Source organism: Apus apus, chromosome 9, assembly GCF_020740795.1.
Source record: "Apus apus isolate bApuApu2 chromosome 9, bApuApu2.pri.cur, whole genome shotgun sequence".
NCBI classification, from domain to species: domain Eukaryota; kingdom Metazoa; phylum Chordata; class Aves; order Apodiformes; family Apodidae; genus Apus; species Apus apus.
In genome coordinates, this window is record NC_067290.1 from 1354354 (window position 1) to 1369745 (window position 15392).

At 46.3% G+C, this 15392-nt stretch overlaps 1 protein-coding gene across 3 annotated transcripts in view; it reads right to left on the reverse strand.

Moving 5' to 3' along the window:
• Positions 1 to 922: 922 nt before the first annotated feature.
• The window catches only part of FBLN2 (fibulin 2), a 113283-nt gene continuing 98813 nt past the window's right edge, over positions 923 to 15392 (reverse strand). For 2 of the 3 annotated variants that reach the window (XM_051627463.1, XM_051627464.1), the window contains exons 10-17: positions 14262 to 14399; positions 13805 to 13948; positions 9850 to 9978; positions 9220 to 9345; positions 8482 to 8598; positions 7604 to 7732; positions 3293 to 3416; positions 923 to 1658 (exon numbers count right to left, since the gene is read on the reverse strand). In XM_051627463.1, coding sequence (XP_051483423.1) covers positions 1301 to 1658; positions 3293 to 3416; positions 7604 to 7732; positions 8482 to 8598; positions 9220 to 9345; positions 9850 to 9978; positions 13805 to 13948; positions 14262 to 14399 — 1265 coding nt within the window. In that variant the 3' untranslated portion in view covers positions 923 to 1300. The remainder of the gene's footprint in view (positions 1659 to 3292; positions 3417 to 7603; positions 7733 to 8481; positions 8599 to 9219; positions 9346 to 9849; positions 9979 to 13804; positions 13949 to 14261; positions 14400 to 15392) is intronic. The other variant, XM_051627465.1, reaches the window with a different exon arrangement.

Consider the following 15392-nt stretch of genomic DNA (forward strand, 5'->3'; position numbering starts at 1 on the left):
TTGAACTGCAGTGCAGTAAACACCAATATATCGTAGCTATGTTTTTCCTTTAAAACATGTTGCAGAATAATTATAGCTGGAACAAGGGAAGCTCAGAACATTTCAACATTGGAGCTTTTTTGCTTTTTGGGAGAAGGGGAAAGAAAAAAAAAAAAAAGGAAACAGACAAAAAGAAGTTCTGATCTTCATTTCTAAATTCTAACAAATACTTCCATTATACTGTGCTCTGCCACGTCTGGCCTTCAGCTCTGGACCTCATCCAGGTTCCTGTAGAACTAGAGGAAATCCAGCTCAAAACTTGGGTCGTGTTATTTTCTGAAGGGCATCATGCAAACCACCAACTGAACCAGCCTTTTCCTCTGCCTCATTCTGCAACACCACTGAAGTAATTTTCCTGAAGAAGAGAAGCAACTCCCCTTGTTCTTTATTTAAAAAGGCAAGTGGTTCCTCAGTGGCACACCCAAGCTTCAAAATAAGGAGCAGTAATTGATTCTTTCATTTTTTTTCCTCTTGGACATTCCTTTAAAAATTATAAAGCATCTAATCTGCACTTACAGTTACCTAAACAGAAGGAGTTTGTACCAAGAGGAATCCCAGCACCTACAAGGACAACTACTAAAAACATGAGCTTTTACATGGTCTTGCAAATACCTGGTATATGAGCAGTCCTACTAAAGCAAGACTCATTCATAGGGGTTTTTTTTCACTGGTGGAGTTTTCTTTTATTTGTAGATATATTTTAGGCAACATATTATGCAAGTTGGAAGGAGGAAGGAGGAAAACAAAGGGGTGCTCTGAGGTGAGCCAGCAGTGGCCACCTACAGCCTTCAACACAGCATCTTAACACAGAGGAACCTCAGAGAAGCCTTTGCCTCAACACCAAGAAACCTTGGGCTGAGCCAAACCATCAGCTTGTGGAATTCCTCAGGGTTTATTCCCTTAGTGGCAAAAAACCAGCACTCCCAAGTGAACACCTTTTCTCCCTAGTGCAATACCCTGCAGGTGTGACTAAACCTAAAAGTAATTTCTAAGAGAAGGTTCCAGCATTTAGCACAACGTATGTGCTGCCTTTCTAACCCTTCCTTCACTCATTGTCAAATGTTGATGTGAAGAATTACGTAAGAAAACCAACAAAAGGTAAAAATTAACTTAATTTACACAACCAATAAAAAAAAGTTTAAAGCAACGACAGAAAAAATAATACACGGGCTAGATAGATTAAATGCCAGTTCAACAGTATTAAGCTTTGGTAGGAGTTAAAAGAGCATAGCACCAATAAAATCCCATCTCAGAACAGGCCTCAGTACGCGTGAGCTGTGATGAAAATGTAAATTTTGGCAAGAAAAGTGGTGTAAGTTCCCTGGCGCCAGAGCTTCATCTCCACATCCAGCAGGAAGTCCTTGGGCTCCTTCACCTGCCGCTGCAGGAAGACGATGCCCGTGTAGGAGTTGAGCCTCCGAGTGCTGAAGTAGTTCTCTTCGTTGCCCTTGTTGATGGTCAGGATGATGTTGTCCCCAGCATAGGCAGGGGATGGGCCGATACGGAAGATGTGAGCTGGGACCACGATGTTGGTCTGGAAGTTGAGCTGGTAGTAGGTAACGCGCACCGGGGTGTTCTGGCAGTCCAGGTAGTTGAAACAACTGATCCGTTCACACCTCCTGAGAGATGAGAAATGAAGCACCTTGAGTGGCCGGTGTGACAGCAGGGAACACACAGGTATTTCTGAGTAGGCAAAGGTGTGTGCTCAGGTGTCCAAGAAGGCCACCAGCATCCTGGCCTGCATCAGGAGCGGTGTGGCCAGCAGGAGCAGGGAGGTGATCCTGCCCCTGTGCTGGGCACTGGTGGGGCTGCACCTCGAGTGCTGTGTGCAGCTCTGGGCCCCTCAATGCAGGAAGGACACTGGGGGCCTGGAATGTGTCCAGAGAAGAGCCACCAAGCTGGGGAAAGGTCTGGAGAACAAGTCCTATGAGGACAGGCTGAGGGAACTTTGTTTAGTTTGAAGAAGAGGAGGCTGAGGGGAGACCTCATTGCTCTCTGCAGCTGCCTGAAAGGAGGTTGTAGGGAGGTGGGAGGTGGGCTCTTCTCCCAAGAGAATAAGGACAGGACCAGAGCAAATGGCCTGAAGCTGCACCAGGGGAGGGTTAGACTGGAGATTAGAAATAATTTCTTTACCCAAAGAGTGGCTGGACACTGGAACAGCTGCCCAGGGAGGTGGTGGAGTCACCATCCCTGGAAGTGTTTAGAAGAAATACAGATGAGGTGCTCAGGGACATGATTTAAGCACTGAATGGGTAGATTAGGTTATGGGAGGGGGATTTAGGTTATGGTTGGACTTGATGATCTTCAAGATCTTTTCCAACCAGGATGATTCTGTGATTCTGTATCAGACAAACAGGAGTCCCAGACTTCAGCTAATTACCAGCTGCTTGTGCTGCTTTTACAGTGCCCAGAAAGCATTTATAAATGACACAATTGTCAGAGTACAACAGGGTAAGAAAAAGATCATGGACACAGAGAGCTGTGCTGGGAAGCTCCACCATGAAGAAAGAGCCAGAGTCATGCTGCAAGCAGCAGAGAGCTTGGAAGAGGGGTCTGGGATTCATCACTGACAGCACAAGCTTGGGACAGCACTCCAAGAAAAGAAATTAAAAAATAAAAAAAATCACACTTCAAAAGGTAGCTAAAATGTGGGGATGGGAAACAAGCTCCTCAAATTGTAAAGCTGCTCAGTTCTGCAAGGCAGGACAAGTATGGTCTGAGTCATAAGCAGGTAACTATGGCCTCTCAAAGCACTGGCTGCCATTGAGGCAGGAAAGGGCAGGGAGACTTTGGGGCTCCCCAGCCTGAGCTGCTGAGGAGCTGGGACCTGTGGGGGATGTGCCATTCATCCATGGCAAGCCCATCAACCCACCCTCTTCAACAGTTCAGCAGTCTCTCAGGAACTGCAATCCAAATATTTCTCAGGGAGCCCCAAACCCACTGTACGAGTGGTGCACTGAGCAGCCTGGCAGTCACTGCAAGGATAGAACCAGCAGAGAACATCTTACTTTTTAAAATTGCAATTACAAACAGAGCCCTTTCAGAGCTGCAGGCTCTGGTGGCTGCTGTTACAGCAGCTGGTGAGGTCAAGGGGGGCTCCAGGGCTTGGAAGGAGGAAGAGGCAAAACCAGACAGGAGCTGTGTACAGGGGAGGTCTGTGTGAAGCCTCCAGGTGGGGCTCTGGGCACTGACACCCACCCGTGGCTCTGCCTGTCACCTGGGGCTGCAGCTCCTGGGCCACAGCCATACTCACATGTCAGACACCTTCCTGTAGTTGGAAGGACACTCGAAGGACAGGCAGCGGAAGCTGCCCTGGATGTTATAGCAGGTCTCTGCTGTTGAGCAGTTATGGGTTCCCAGGGCACATTCATCCACATCTAATGGGAAACACAAGGAAAGAGACACACCGAGTTAAAAAACAACAAACGCAATTTATGGGCTGTAATGTCATAGAATCATCAAGGTTGGAAGTGACCCTACAGATCATCCAGTTCCAACCCCCCTGCCATGAGCAGGGAACCACCAGATCAGGTTGCACAAAACCTCATCCAACCTGGCCTTGAAAACCTCCAGGGATGGGGCATCAACAACCTCCCTGGGCAACCCATCCCAGTTCCTCACCACCCTGATAGTGAAGAATTTCTTCCTAAGTGTAGAATATCTTCCTTATGAGACTCTGTGTGCATGAGAACAACAGGAGTCTGTGGCTCTGGCTCTGCAAGCTGTGGGCTCTTGTCTGACCCCCCAGTGGCTGTGTCACCACTGCCTGTGCCTGCAAGAACCCCAGAGCAAACACATGGGGTGTGAACTGCACACTCCAGTGAGGTGTGTCAGGTTCACCTCTGCACACAGACCCTTCTTGGCACTAGGAGTGGCAGGGTAAAGCACCTTGAATCCAATCTGCTCAAACTCCTATGTCTTCTGCAGAAATAAAGGTGCTTCCTTGACATTCCCAGTTAGTGAGAGATGACAGCACCACTGGGCAGTGTGTGCAACAACCAGGGAAGCCCTTCCCAACAGGCAGCCCCTGATCCTCCTCATGCTGCCTGACAGTCCTTCCCCTGCCTGGCAGAGCACAAGGCCAGGGCTGGCTGTCTTCACCTGGGCTTTGCAAACATTGGCCTCCTCCTCTGAACCCAGCTGTTCTCAACCCAAACACATCTGATGCAACAACATAGGGCTTAACTTTCAGTGGAGAATGAATATGAGAAGAAAAAGAAGTTCTCAGAACCCAAGATCCTCCTGCCCTGCCCCTTCCCACTGCAATAAAAACCAAGCATGAACATGTTTGGTTGAAACCAATTACAAACATCTCTACAGAACTGCCTGTGTTGTCATATCCTCCCTTGCTCCTGTGGAGTCACAGATGTGTTGGAAGGAATATTATAAACTAGGCTGAAAGGCAACTGAATGAAGTAACTAGATAGTGGTTGTCTAAGGCAGTGGAGCCCTGAACTTCTCCGAGCAGCCAACCTGTCCATCCCTGAGCTGCTGTGTCAGCTTTCCACAGCTCTTCTGATTCAAGGTCGTTTTTAAATAGTTTCCTGAAAGAGATGGGCCAATTTTTACAGCTTCACAGGTCACCGGTGCTCCCTGAACCACAGTTTCATGCTCAGAGCTCACCTGTGTCACACCAGGTGTTTCTAAACAAGCGTGGTGCTCAGCAGGTGAGCACAGCACATGGGCAGTGACAAGCTCAGTGGCTGGGGAAGCATCTCCCAGGTTCCAAGCGGCAGAGCACGTGCAGGCAGGAGGGACAGTCCTTGCTGACAGGTGGCCACTGCTACAGATCACTCCTACCCTGCATGGCACGTGTGGTGGCCATGGCTCCTTCTTCATAGACAAGGCCAACCAAACCAACACTCCCCCATCCCCAGTCTGCAGAGGGGCTGTCCCCTCCCCAGCGCCAGCACATGTCAGGGATGGAGGGACACCCTGTGTCTGCCCACACGTGGGCCACTTGCAGCCTACTGTGGCAGAAGCCACCCCTCAAGAATGAACAAGCCCATCACAAAATGACCAAGCCCTATTAAAAGCCAACAGGACCCTCTGAGGTCCTTTGAGAACTGAGAAAGCAGGGCTACCATCAGGGGAAGGATGTATCTAGACATGGAGGGTGCTCTGGATTAAAGCAGGGGGCAAAGACAAAGCAAAGGAGCCAGTGCTGTACAGCTGCATGACCCTAAGCTCCACCAGGCTACTGTGAAGCATGGGAATTTAAGAACAACACTTCAGAACAGGGCACACACAATCGAAAATTTAAGTTAAATATAAATATCTCCCCACAACGAGGAGTAATGTTGCAGAAGACAAAAAAATAACACTTCAGAGTTCAAAACCACTTCCTGGCCTAAAGCAAAAACACGGTTACCTACAGAACACACGTGCCTAAGCCCATGCCATGGGCCCTAAAATGCTGAAAACCAGATGCAGTAACAAGGATCCAGCTTGAGCAGAAAATATTGGCAAAGATCTCGGAGTCACATTGTGTACTCCCAAATGTCTAGACAACGCACGGAGGCTTTAAAATGAAATAAACGCTAACAGACAAACCATGTGGGCTGTGAGGGCTCTGCAGCTCTGCCAATTGTCACAGAGGAGAGAGACTCTTAGAGGAAATCCACAACCTCCCACTCCCTCCGTTCCCCTGGGATGCGAGCTGAACTTGTGCACTGAACTGACTGGTTTAAAAGTCTTGCAAAGAAAAGTACACATCAGGGAGTAGGAGAGAACCAGAGGAAACGTCATCTCTTGTGGCTCTCAGAAGTGCCCCAGGTGAAAAGACAACTTCTCCCATCTTGCAGTGGTTGCATGAAAGCAGCCCTGTCCCCCTGTGGCTCAGCTCACCACACCACAGGCAGCTCCTCCAAAAGATCCACATGCTGAGCAGCTATTACATGTGAGGCTGTTTGGAAAAAAAAAAAAAAAGGTGCAAAGAATGTACCCCCAGTAACTCTTAAGAACTGGTCAGATGATGAGCAACTGGAGCCAGATCTTTTGCTGGTGGAAAGCAGTATCATCTCCTTGAGTTCAGGGCAGCTGACATCAATTTGGACTGTTCCTCTCACCACGTTTGCAGACACCTCAGCATACAAGCCTGCCCAAACTTGTAACTACAAACTTGCAGAGCTCAGAAGAGGGCACATACCAGGGGTTACTTCCAGCACCTGAGTAACTGCAGTGCAGCCAGGGCACCCAGCCCTGCACAGAGCTGCCACTCACCAGCCAGGTTCTGCAAGTAGAACAATTCTCCCCTTGAAGGAAGGTACAGGCACCAGGTGGCACAGGGACTGGAACAGTTCTTCCAAGCATCCCTGTAGCTTCCTTGGCAGGGCTAGTCTATCCAGCAGGAACCCTCCAGGCAGGGTGAGAAAGCAGGGAGGATTTCACAACACACACACAACCACAGGGCTGTGCGGTGGGACCTTCTCCCTGCAGCACCTGGAGCACACTTGGGTGCCTCCAGCTGAGAGGGCTGGGCTGGCCAGGTGCCTCACACGATGAACTCTGGATGTCCTCAGCTCAAATCTCACTGCTGGCAACTAACATGCCAGCACTCCAAGTTAGCAGGGCAAAAATAAAAAGCCCCTGGAGAGTTACAGCTGCAGCTTTCTGAAGGTGGCTTGTACAGAAGAATGTAAATGCACGTGGATATGGCTGCATTCTGAAGTCATGCTTAAAAACACATTTTAAAAAGCAGCTTTTAACATCTTTTAAAAATATTTGCATTTTCATTCAAGTCTGTTGCTCTGCTCCAAGGTCAGGTTCAAGTATGCTAATGCCATTTGTGATTCACACAGTGTAAATGCACTGCCACTAGCACTGAGAAGGGAATTTAAGCCTAGGAGATAGAGAACCAAAAGTTACTGAAGGGTTTCTGAAAAACGAAGAGCAGGAAATGCCTGCTAGTGACTGTAACTGCTGCAGGGATGCAAGCAGAGTGCTTGAAGGTAATCAGATCCTCAATCATCCTTACACAGTCCTGCATCTTTTGGAGCTGGGGGGTTGTTACTTCAAAACCAGACAGCTGTGCACCAGATGAAAACCAGCAGACACCCAGAGAACATTTCTATGATTCTGAAGAAAAGGTGCTGGGGGGGAGGAGGATACATGTCATTTACACTAACGTTTACTAATGACAACATATTTAAGCTTAGGTGGCAGATTTTGGGATGTCCAAATCCCACATCTACTCTCCCAGACTTCTGGGGCAGGAAAGTGCAGCTCCTAAGGAAGCCAAGGATTTCTCCATCTGGCACCTCCAGACAAGCAGCTCGCTGGCTGCTGTGCCAGGGGCACACACAGCTCCCGTGCCCCAGCCTGGATGATGAAGGGGGCTCCCTTAGGAATTCACTTTAACAATTAGTCACCACAGCACATTTCCTAACCCGGGATAAAGCTGACACTGCAGATACCAGTACTTGGCAGGTTTGTCAAATTCTGGCTTCTTAACAGAGACTAATGCAGGAAATGGAGACTTGACTGAATAACCATAATGGCTTAGATCTTTCCAAGGATTAAAGCTTCAGGATAGAATTCTTTCAGTTCCTAAACTCCTCATTACCTCGACAGGTTCTTCCATTTGCTGCCATGGTGTATCCCTGCTCAGGACAGGCACACTGGTAACTACCAGGAACATTGACGCAGCGGAAGGTGCAGAGGATGCCTGCACTCTGTGTGCACTCATCAATATCTGGGGAAGGAACACAGTTGCAAACACATGACAAAAAGAAAGGCAGCAATCTGAAAAGGGAGGCTGAAGAGCACAAAGGAATTCTTATCTGACACGTTTATGATATATTCTTAAACAAGAATGCAGCCATGGAAGTTTGACCTCGGCCAATGACCAAGGATGGTGCTTTCTGAAAGGCTGAACACAGATGGCTCCCAAAAATACTGGTTCCAAGGAGTATGGATTGATGGAAAAGAACAGTAAGTCTAGGGCACATCTGAGTTTGAAGAAGTCTCTCTGGTACCTCTGTAATTCTTGCAGGATGGTTGTGGGGGCTTCCTTGTGATACTGGCACCCTCAAGAAAGAGGCACAAGCCGTCCCTTCTCCATTCTGATTGCTCTGCTCCTCATCCACCCAGCACCAGCAGCAGTTACAGCAACCTTTCACTCAACTCTGGCTGAGTGGAGGCTTTAATTGGTGCAATACAGGTAAACACATCTTCCCTTCTGTTTTTTTCAGTCATAAACTCCAGCCCCACGAAACAATAACCTCACTGGTTCTGCAGTCACACAAGCATGTTTCAGCCCCAAGGAGGAGGCATGAAAATCAACTGAATTTTCCAGTAGCTGAAGTTACCTTTTGCAGCAGGGTAACTCAGACTCATCCTTAGGCATCCCCCACACAGTCAGGTGCTGCTAAGAGTTTGACAGCACTGCCTGTTAATGAGAATGCAGATACTGAACTTCAGCTGACAAAGCAGCAGCCTTACCTTTACAAGAATGTCCATCTTCTGCCAGCTGGAAACCTTGCCTGCAGTAACACTGATAGGAACCATAAACATTGGCACACTCCTGGCTGCAGGGACTGGTATCACATTCATTCACATCTGTATCAAAAAACAAACCCACAGACATTGCGACAATGGTTCAGAGCAGGATCTTCCACCATTTCTTGCCTCTGAGAACAGCTATGACATTCTTCCATTCTTCTGGTCAGAGGGAAAAAGGATGGACTCATTTCTCCCACGATCTGTCTGCTCCCTAGGCAGCATGCCAACAAGCATGAGGATGTCTCTTGCACCTGATTTTTATTTCTATATATGCCAATCAAAACACATGCACATGCAAGCACGTGTTTCAGACCTTATATGTTACAGTTGATTAAAACCAGGTAATCATTGCCTTAAAAAAAAAAAATCACAGAGAGCTTAAAAAATTTCCATTGAACTCCAAATACATTTTTTCAAGTTTTGTCACTACCAAATTTCGCCTTTATTAAAATTTGAATGAAAAGTCTCCTGTTCTAACTTTGCTATGTTCTGCTTTTCTCCCATCTGAAAGGAAAAAGTATGTGAAGAAAAGGAAGAAAGAGGAGAAACTTGTCAGCTCTTCTCTGGCAGTCTGAGTGTCCCATTGAATATCTGCAAATCTCAGCACCCACAAACTCCTTCTCTAAAGTCCCTTAATTCCCACTGCAATTTCTTCTTGATGGAAGAAATGCTGGGTACCTTCACAGTGCTTCCCATCATAGGACAAGCGGAAACCAGAAGAACAAGTGCAGTGGTAGGAGCCAGGGGTGTTCTCACACGTGTGCTGACACAGGCGGCCCGGGTAGTTCCAGCACTCATTTATATCTGCCAGCATAACAAGCACACAAACCATCAACTGAGAAACAAAAGCATCAAACAAGGTACAGGAGGGTATTTTTAAAAGTGTCAGAGATTAATTTGTAGAGCTGCAACCTCAGGTTTTGTGCTGACTTGGTGCTCTAACTGGGGTACAGTAATGATAAAATACAAAGTGCTGCATCCTAATCCCTTAGGAGGAAATTTGTGAAACCTTCAGGAAGATGAATTCTGCAGCAGAACAAGCATAACTTGTAGCAAAGCACTTTGCAGATGATTCTAACTGATAACCTGCAGCTAAACCACACCAAGGGCACCTGGTCTGAAATCCCAGCATGGAGTGGCAGAGCTCTAACTGGCCCTGCTGCACAACGGCTGCTTTGGAGGTGACTCTGCTACCTTCTGAGGCACTGCACTGCAGAACTGCACACCCCAGTGGGACTAAACACTGCCTTGAGGTCCAAGGCTCAGTCAATCAATCAGTCCTTCCATCTCCTCTCACCCTGTACATACCAATGCAGCTCCTGCTGAAGGCATCGTACTGGTAGCCCAGCTTGCAGTCGCAGCGATAAGTCCCAGGGAGATTATGACAAATCTGCCCTTCGCCACAACGGTGGACACCAGTCTGGCACTCATCCACATCTGCAGAACCAGAGAAAGCCATTAGCTTCAACAGAGCTGCCTGAAAATCAACCTTTCCACAGAGAAAAGAATTAGTAACAGGAATAGAAACTGTTAAGGTTGTTTCCCGGACAGAGCAAAGAAGATCGGCTTTTCCCACACTGCTCTCCTCAGAGTCCCCTTTACACACCTCTTAAGTCAAACTTTTGAAAAGCATCACATTATCCTAGAAGTGAAAATAGTAACTGTATCTGCAGTGGAGCCTTCCCAGCACATTCTGCATTTCAAGGTAAACACATTTTGATTCTGATCAAACAGTGACATTTAAACACCCTGTTCTGCTGTTCTGCCATTACGTGAGTCACAGCAAGCCACTGACAGCAAAACCAGAACTAGCCAGGAATTCTGCTCATCCCTTCAATTAAAGCAATTGCTATTTTCATCTCCAGTTGCCCTTTCAATCTCGCTTCTGCTGTCTACCTTTTGCTCTTTCCCAATGTTAATCTTTTTTCTTCTTTCAATCAACTCACAGTTTGATATTCCTCATGGCCCCTCATCCAAAACCAACACTGACAAATTAGCTGCTTCTCCACTCACATGCATCATTTCCAATCTCATTTTAAAAATCCTCAGATGAAGATGAGAGTTTTCAATACATGCTGATTTACAAGACTTGCAACATGACTAAATAGCTCATCAGTATCTAACAAATCCCTGTTACCATCTGTGACAAGAAGCATCAAAAAAGTCTGATTAACCCTCAGAAACTTGTGCTTCTTCAAGTACTCTGAGTTCTGCCATCTCCTAAGACAGCAGATCCTACTTCCTTCCTGTTACTTCAACTACTTTTACAACCCAAACCCCTGTTCATGTAATTTAATTAGGACAGTGGTCTAAGGCTGGAGGTCTAAGGCTGCCCCACTTGAAGTGCTAAATTTCAGCACTATTTCATCTCAGAGTGTTCCTGGGCAGTTCTTCATCACTTAACAGCCTTGGAGAGGGCTCTGGACAAGCAGTCACAGACTGAAAAAATGATAGGGAAGTGAGAGCAAGTTCATTATCATGGAAACTTAGGCCTGGAAAAGTGGAGGTTGTATCAAGCCCGATGAGAGGCACCAGCAAAGACTTTGTTCAGTATTTCAGAACAGGTTCCCACCAACACAGTCCCTGCTGGCACCAGGGCTGTGGATGGCAGGGAATGCCACTTGCCAAGCAAGGAATTCCTGACAGGCCCATGGATTGCTGCTGAAACACTCCTCATTTTCTTTTAAGGTCAGAGGTAGCATCAAAACAAGGAAGTTTCTGATGCAGATACAAATTTGTAAAGTAGCAGTTCTATTTGCAGTGAATTAACGTGTGCAGCCATTTCATTAGTTTGTCCAAAATTATATATTCCATTGTGTTCAGACTTCAACAGTTCCAGGGCACTATTTTCTCAGAACTGTGCTACATTTCACCATAGCTACAATAGTTTTCAGTTAAAGGTAAGAGGTATTCTTTAAAAACTCATGTACTAAATCAGAAAATATGGCCATTTTCAGGAGAGATGAATCCTCTAACCAGAGGAGATGGCCACACAAGTGTAGTTTTGCTGGAGAGACATGTGCAGATGATGTATTTACTGCTGTGGAAGAATCTGAATCAGGAATCTAATTAACTATTGTAATGCCTAAAGAAACGAGTCTTTATCATAGAGGGGAAATTAGGACCATATGCTTTTCTTCTCCATGCTGTCTGCCTACTTACAGAAAGTCACAGCACAAAACCACCAAAAGATACAGACTGCAAACAGTGCATGCAGCACAGACAGAGCAATCATCAATTAATATTAAACATTTGTTTTCCCAAAATCAAAATAGAGAAGCTTCTGTAAAGCTGCTCCTTAACAGCATTGTCAGTCGTGTGAAGTAGAGACAAAGTATCATCAGTAATTACCACACATTGTGTTATCTCATCATGCTTTAAAGACAGAAATGCTGTCTGAATAATGGCAATTTCCTCTTCCATCACATGTTTACACACAGTCACTCTCTTTTAGCAACAACTCGGGGGAAAAAAAGCTGGATTCTTTCTATAAATCATCAGCTGGAAAATTCAGAGCATCATTTGCCCTAGCCATTAGCAGGGCCTGAAAAGAAAGACCATGGGAACTACAGCCAGGAGCTCTGAGCTGGATGGTGGCTGCTGACTTGTCAGAAAATGGCACTGATGGAGCTGCTGCATGGTGGTAACCCTAAAAACTAACTCAGGGTCACCACACTTCCACTAGTGCAAACTTCCTTAACCCAGTTGACTTTGCTGAAACAGGACTGACCATAGAGTACCAGACTGAAACCAGCTGAAGGACTGTGTATTCACTACAAGAGAAGACAGGACTTTGAGATCTTCCCTTTGCAACAGTCAAAACATTCCAGGCTGCTACACAATAAAGCAGCAAATGAGACTGCACTTTTTTGCTTAGGAACCTTTCTGTTTCCTCAGTTACACACATGAACTGTCCCCATCTCCTGCTACTTCCAGATCTTCCCCACTGGCCAAGCATGGTCTGGACAGTCCTGGGGGTAAGATCATGCAGGAAGATGCAGCATAACAAAGTGCAAAAGGGAGAATCTGGAAATTTATGAGAAACTGGATCTTCTAGCTATGCTGAAACTTTACTCTGTGACTTGCTAGTCGTGACCAACAGAGCTTCCACCCACCTGCAGCATCACAAAAGCATCTTTTATTTTTTCAGCCTTCCTAACATAACCAGGAATTATTAGGATATCAACAGTAACCAAAATACTGAGGTGTCATTTCTTTCCTATTTTTTTCCTACTGTTGTTTTATGATTTCCTACTTCATAGGTAACAGAACTTTGGGAATGTTTCACAGACCACAGGGAATACAGAAATATATAGCCATGCCAAGGACCAAGCTTTCCATTCCTTTGTGCCTAGCGTGCTCATTTAGAGAGCAAGTCACAGAATCCCACACTGGTTTGGGTTGGAAGGACCTTAAAGACCACCCAGTTGCAACCCCCCTGCATGGGCAGGGACACCTCCCACCAGCCCAGGCTGCTCCAAGCCCCATCCAACCTGCCCTTCAACACTGCCAGGCATGGGGCAGCCACAGCTTCCCTGGGCAACCTGGGCCAGGGTCTCACCACCCTCACACTAAAGAGTTTCTTCCTAATGTCCAACCTCAATCTCCCCTCCTCCAGTTTAAAGCCATTTAGCCCTTGCTAGAGATGCAATCTGCTCTTCCAAGTCAGCAACTCCATAAACACATTGGAACAAGCACCAATCAGTATCAAGCTGCACGCCAGCCTAAATGAGTATTTCAACATTCTTTCAACAGAGAAAGCAATAACTTCTCCTGAACATACACACAACTGGGTGTGTGTGGGGAACACCTTCCACAGTGCTACAAAGAACATCCCCTTAATTCTACTTTCCTGAGTTCACAAACCCAGTGCTTCTCATTTGCTGCATCCCGTGGCTTCAGATCACATCCCTTACAGTGAGATACTGTAAAAAATTGCCAAGGATCATGGTTTTGACTGACAGCGTGAGGCTGAAAAGTAACTAAATCACATTTACTCTAGAACAGAAGCCAGTAAATCCCATATGTGGACTAATGTCACCTCGTGCACCCAGAGGAACTCCATGCAGCCACCAGGGGATCAGTGCAGCATCCTCTAGTGCAGGGAAACCACCGAGCTGCTTGGACAGCAAATGCATACAGCAAATTCCCATTCCTCAAGTAAATTTAGGAATCTGGACGTAGCTCAAAACCTCTTTCTAGAAATGAAATGTCCTTTTGCCTCTGAGAAGGCACCTGACCAGACTCTGGGGTCTGCCCTTACCGACGCATCGAGTTCCCTCCTCGTTGGAGTGGTAGCCTCTGCTGCAGGTCAGCATGTTCCTTTGGCAGGTGTAAGACCCAACAGTATTGATGCAGTTGAATCCTGGTTTACATGGCTCAGGGAGAGAGGTGCATTCATTAATATCTGGCAAAGAAAAATTGATTAGAAGAGTGAGAGAAGCTATTTAACCTTTCTAGTCCATTTTCTTCCAGCTGTCACTTCTTTTTTCCTTCAGGTCTATTTATTGTGCTACAAAGATGAGGCTGATGAAGGTCTGCTGTGGTAGCACCTTTGAATTCAACATGCAAATCTTTAAAAGGACATTTAATGTAATGCCTACATTAAATTCACAGCAGGATTTAGGGAAAATTGCAGGTGATCAATATACACCCCTCGGACAGGCTAAAATGAAGAGGAGCTGGCAAGTGCTGCTGCACGTGTTACTGGGCACACTTACCCACACAGTTTCCCTCAGGATCTTGTAAAAACCCATCCATGCAGCGCTGCTTGGACTCACAGTAGAAGGACCCTTCTGTGTTCTGACAAACAAAGTTCACTTTACAGCTATGAGTTCCCCTCTCGCATTCATCAATATCTGTTAATCAGATCAAAATACCAAATCAAGAATTCATTAAGCTGTGATTTTCAGTCGTTTTCATGACTAGTTTATAAGTTGTTTCCTCAGAGAGGAAGTTAGGAAGCATTTAAACCTGACACCCAACATAGCCTTTGGGAAATCTGCTCTTGGAGATCTACTTCAGCACAGGCTCTGCAGTTTGTGGGGTCCTGCAGCAAATCTAGCTCAGGCCCCTACTGCTGTGTTCACAGCATCTCTGGTAAACCACAAACACTCACACCTCTGCAGCCTTCAAATCCTACAGGCCCAAACTGAAACCAGGAATAAGGTACACATAATAAAATATGCACCACATTCTTTCAAAAGGAGAATGGTCTCTTATTCCTTGTCCACCTCAGGAATTCTAGCATCACTGAACTTGATACTAAAAGGGCACCTGAGCTGAACAGGGCTGGGACTTCCCTGTGTACACAGGCACACGTGGATGCACAGATGTACTCAGGTACACAGAACAAACACCCAACTCTGAAAACTGTTCTGGAAAAAATCTCCACAACAGGTAGTATTAGTAACGAACTTTGCTTTTTTGCTTACTCTGCAGCCAGAGCTCAACACAGCTTTCTCAGTTTTTATCCTGTATATGAAATCATTTCTCAAATTATGCTCACCAACTTGAGGCTTGCTTTCGAGGCACACAGAAAACACCTCCTGCAAGTTTCAAACTTGGAAAGTTACACCCAACTGATCTGTGTGGAGCAACTGCATGGATGAGCTGGGACAGTGGCACTGCGTCCATTTTCCAGCTGAAGAAACCCCACCTAGGAACAGGCTTCAGCTGCAAAGATGTTCAAAGTTCAGGGCCTGTGAATATTTTCAAATGCTACTTTGACTTACGCAGGTCCCTGAGAAAACAATGAACATCATTACTGGAATATAAGGACACAAGGAGGAAAGTCCCTGCCTGAGGAGTCCCAGCTCCCCAGGCAGACAAGGTCAGAACTGCTGGCACTG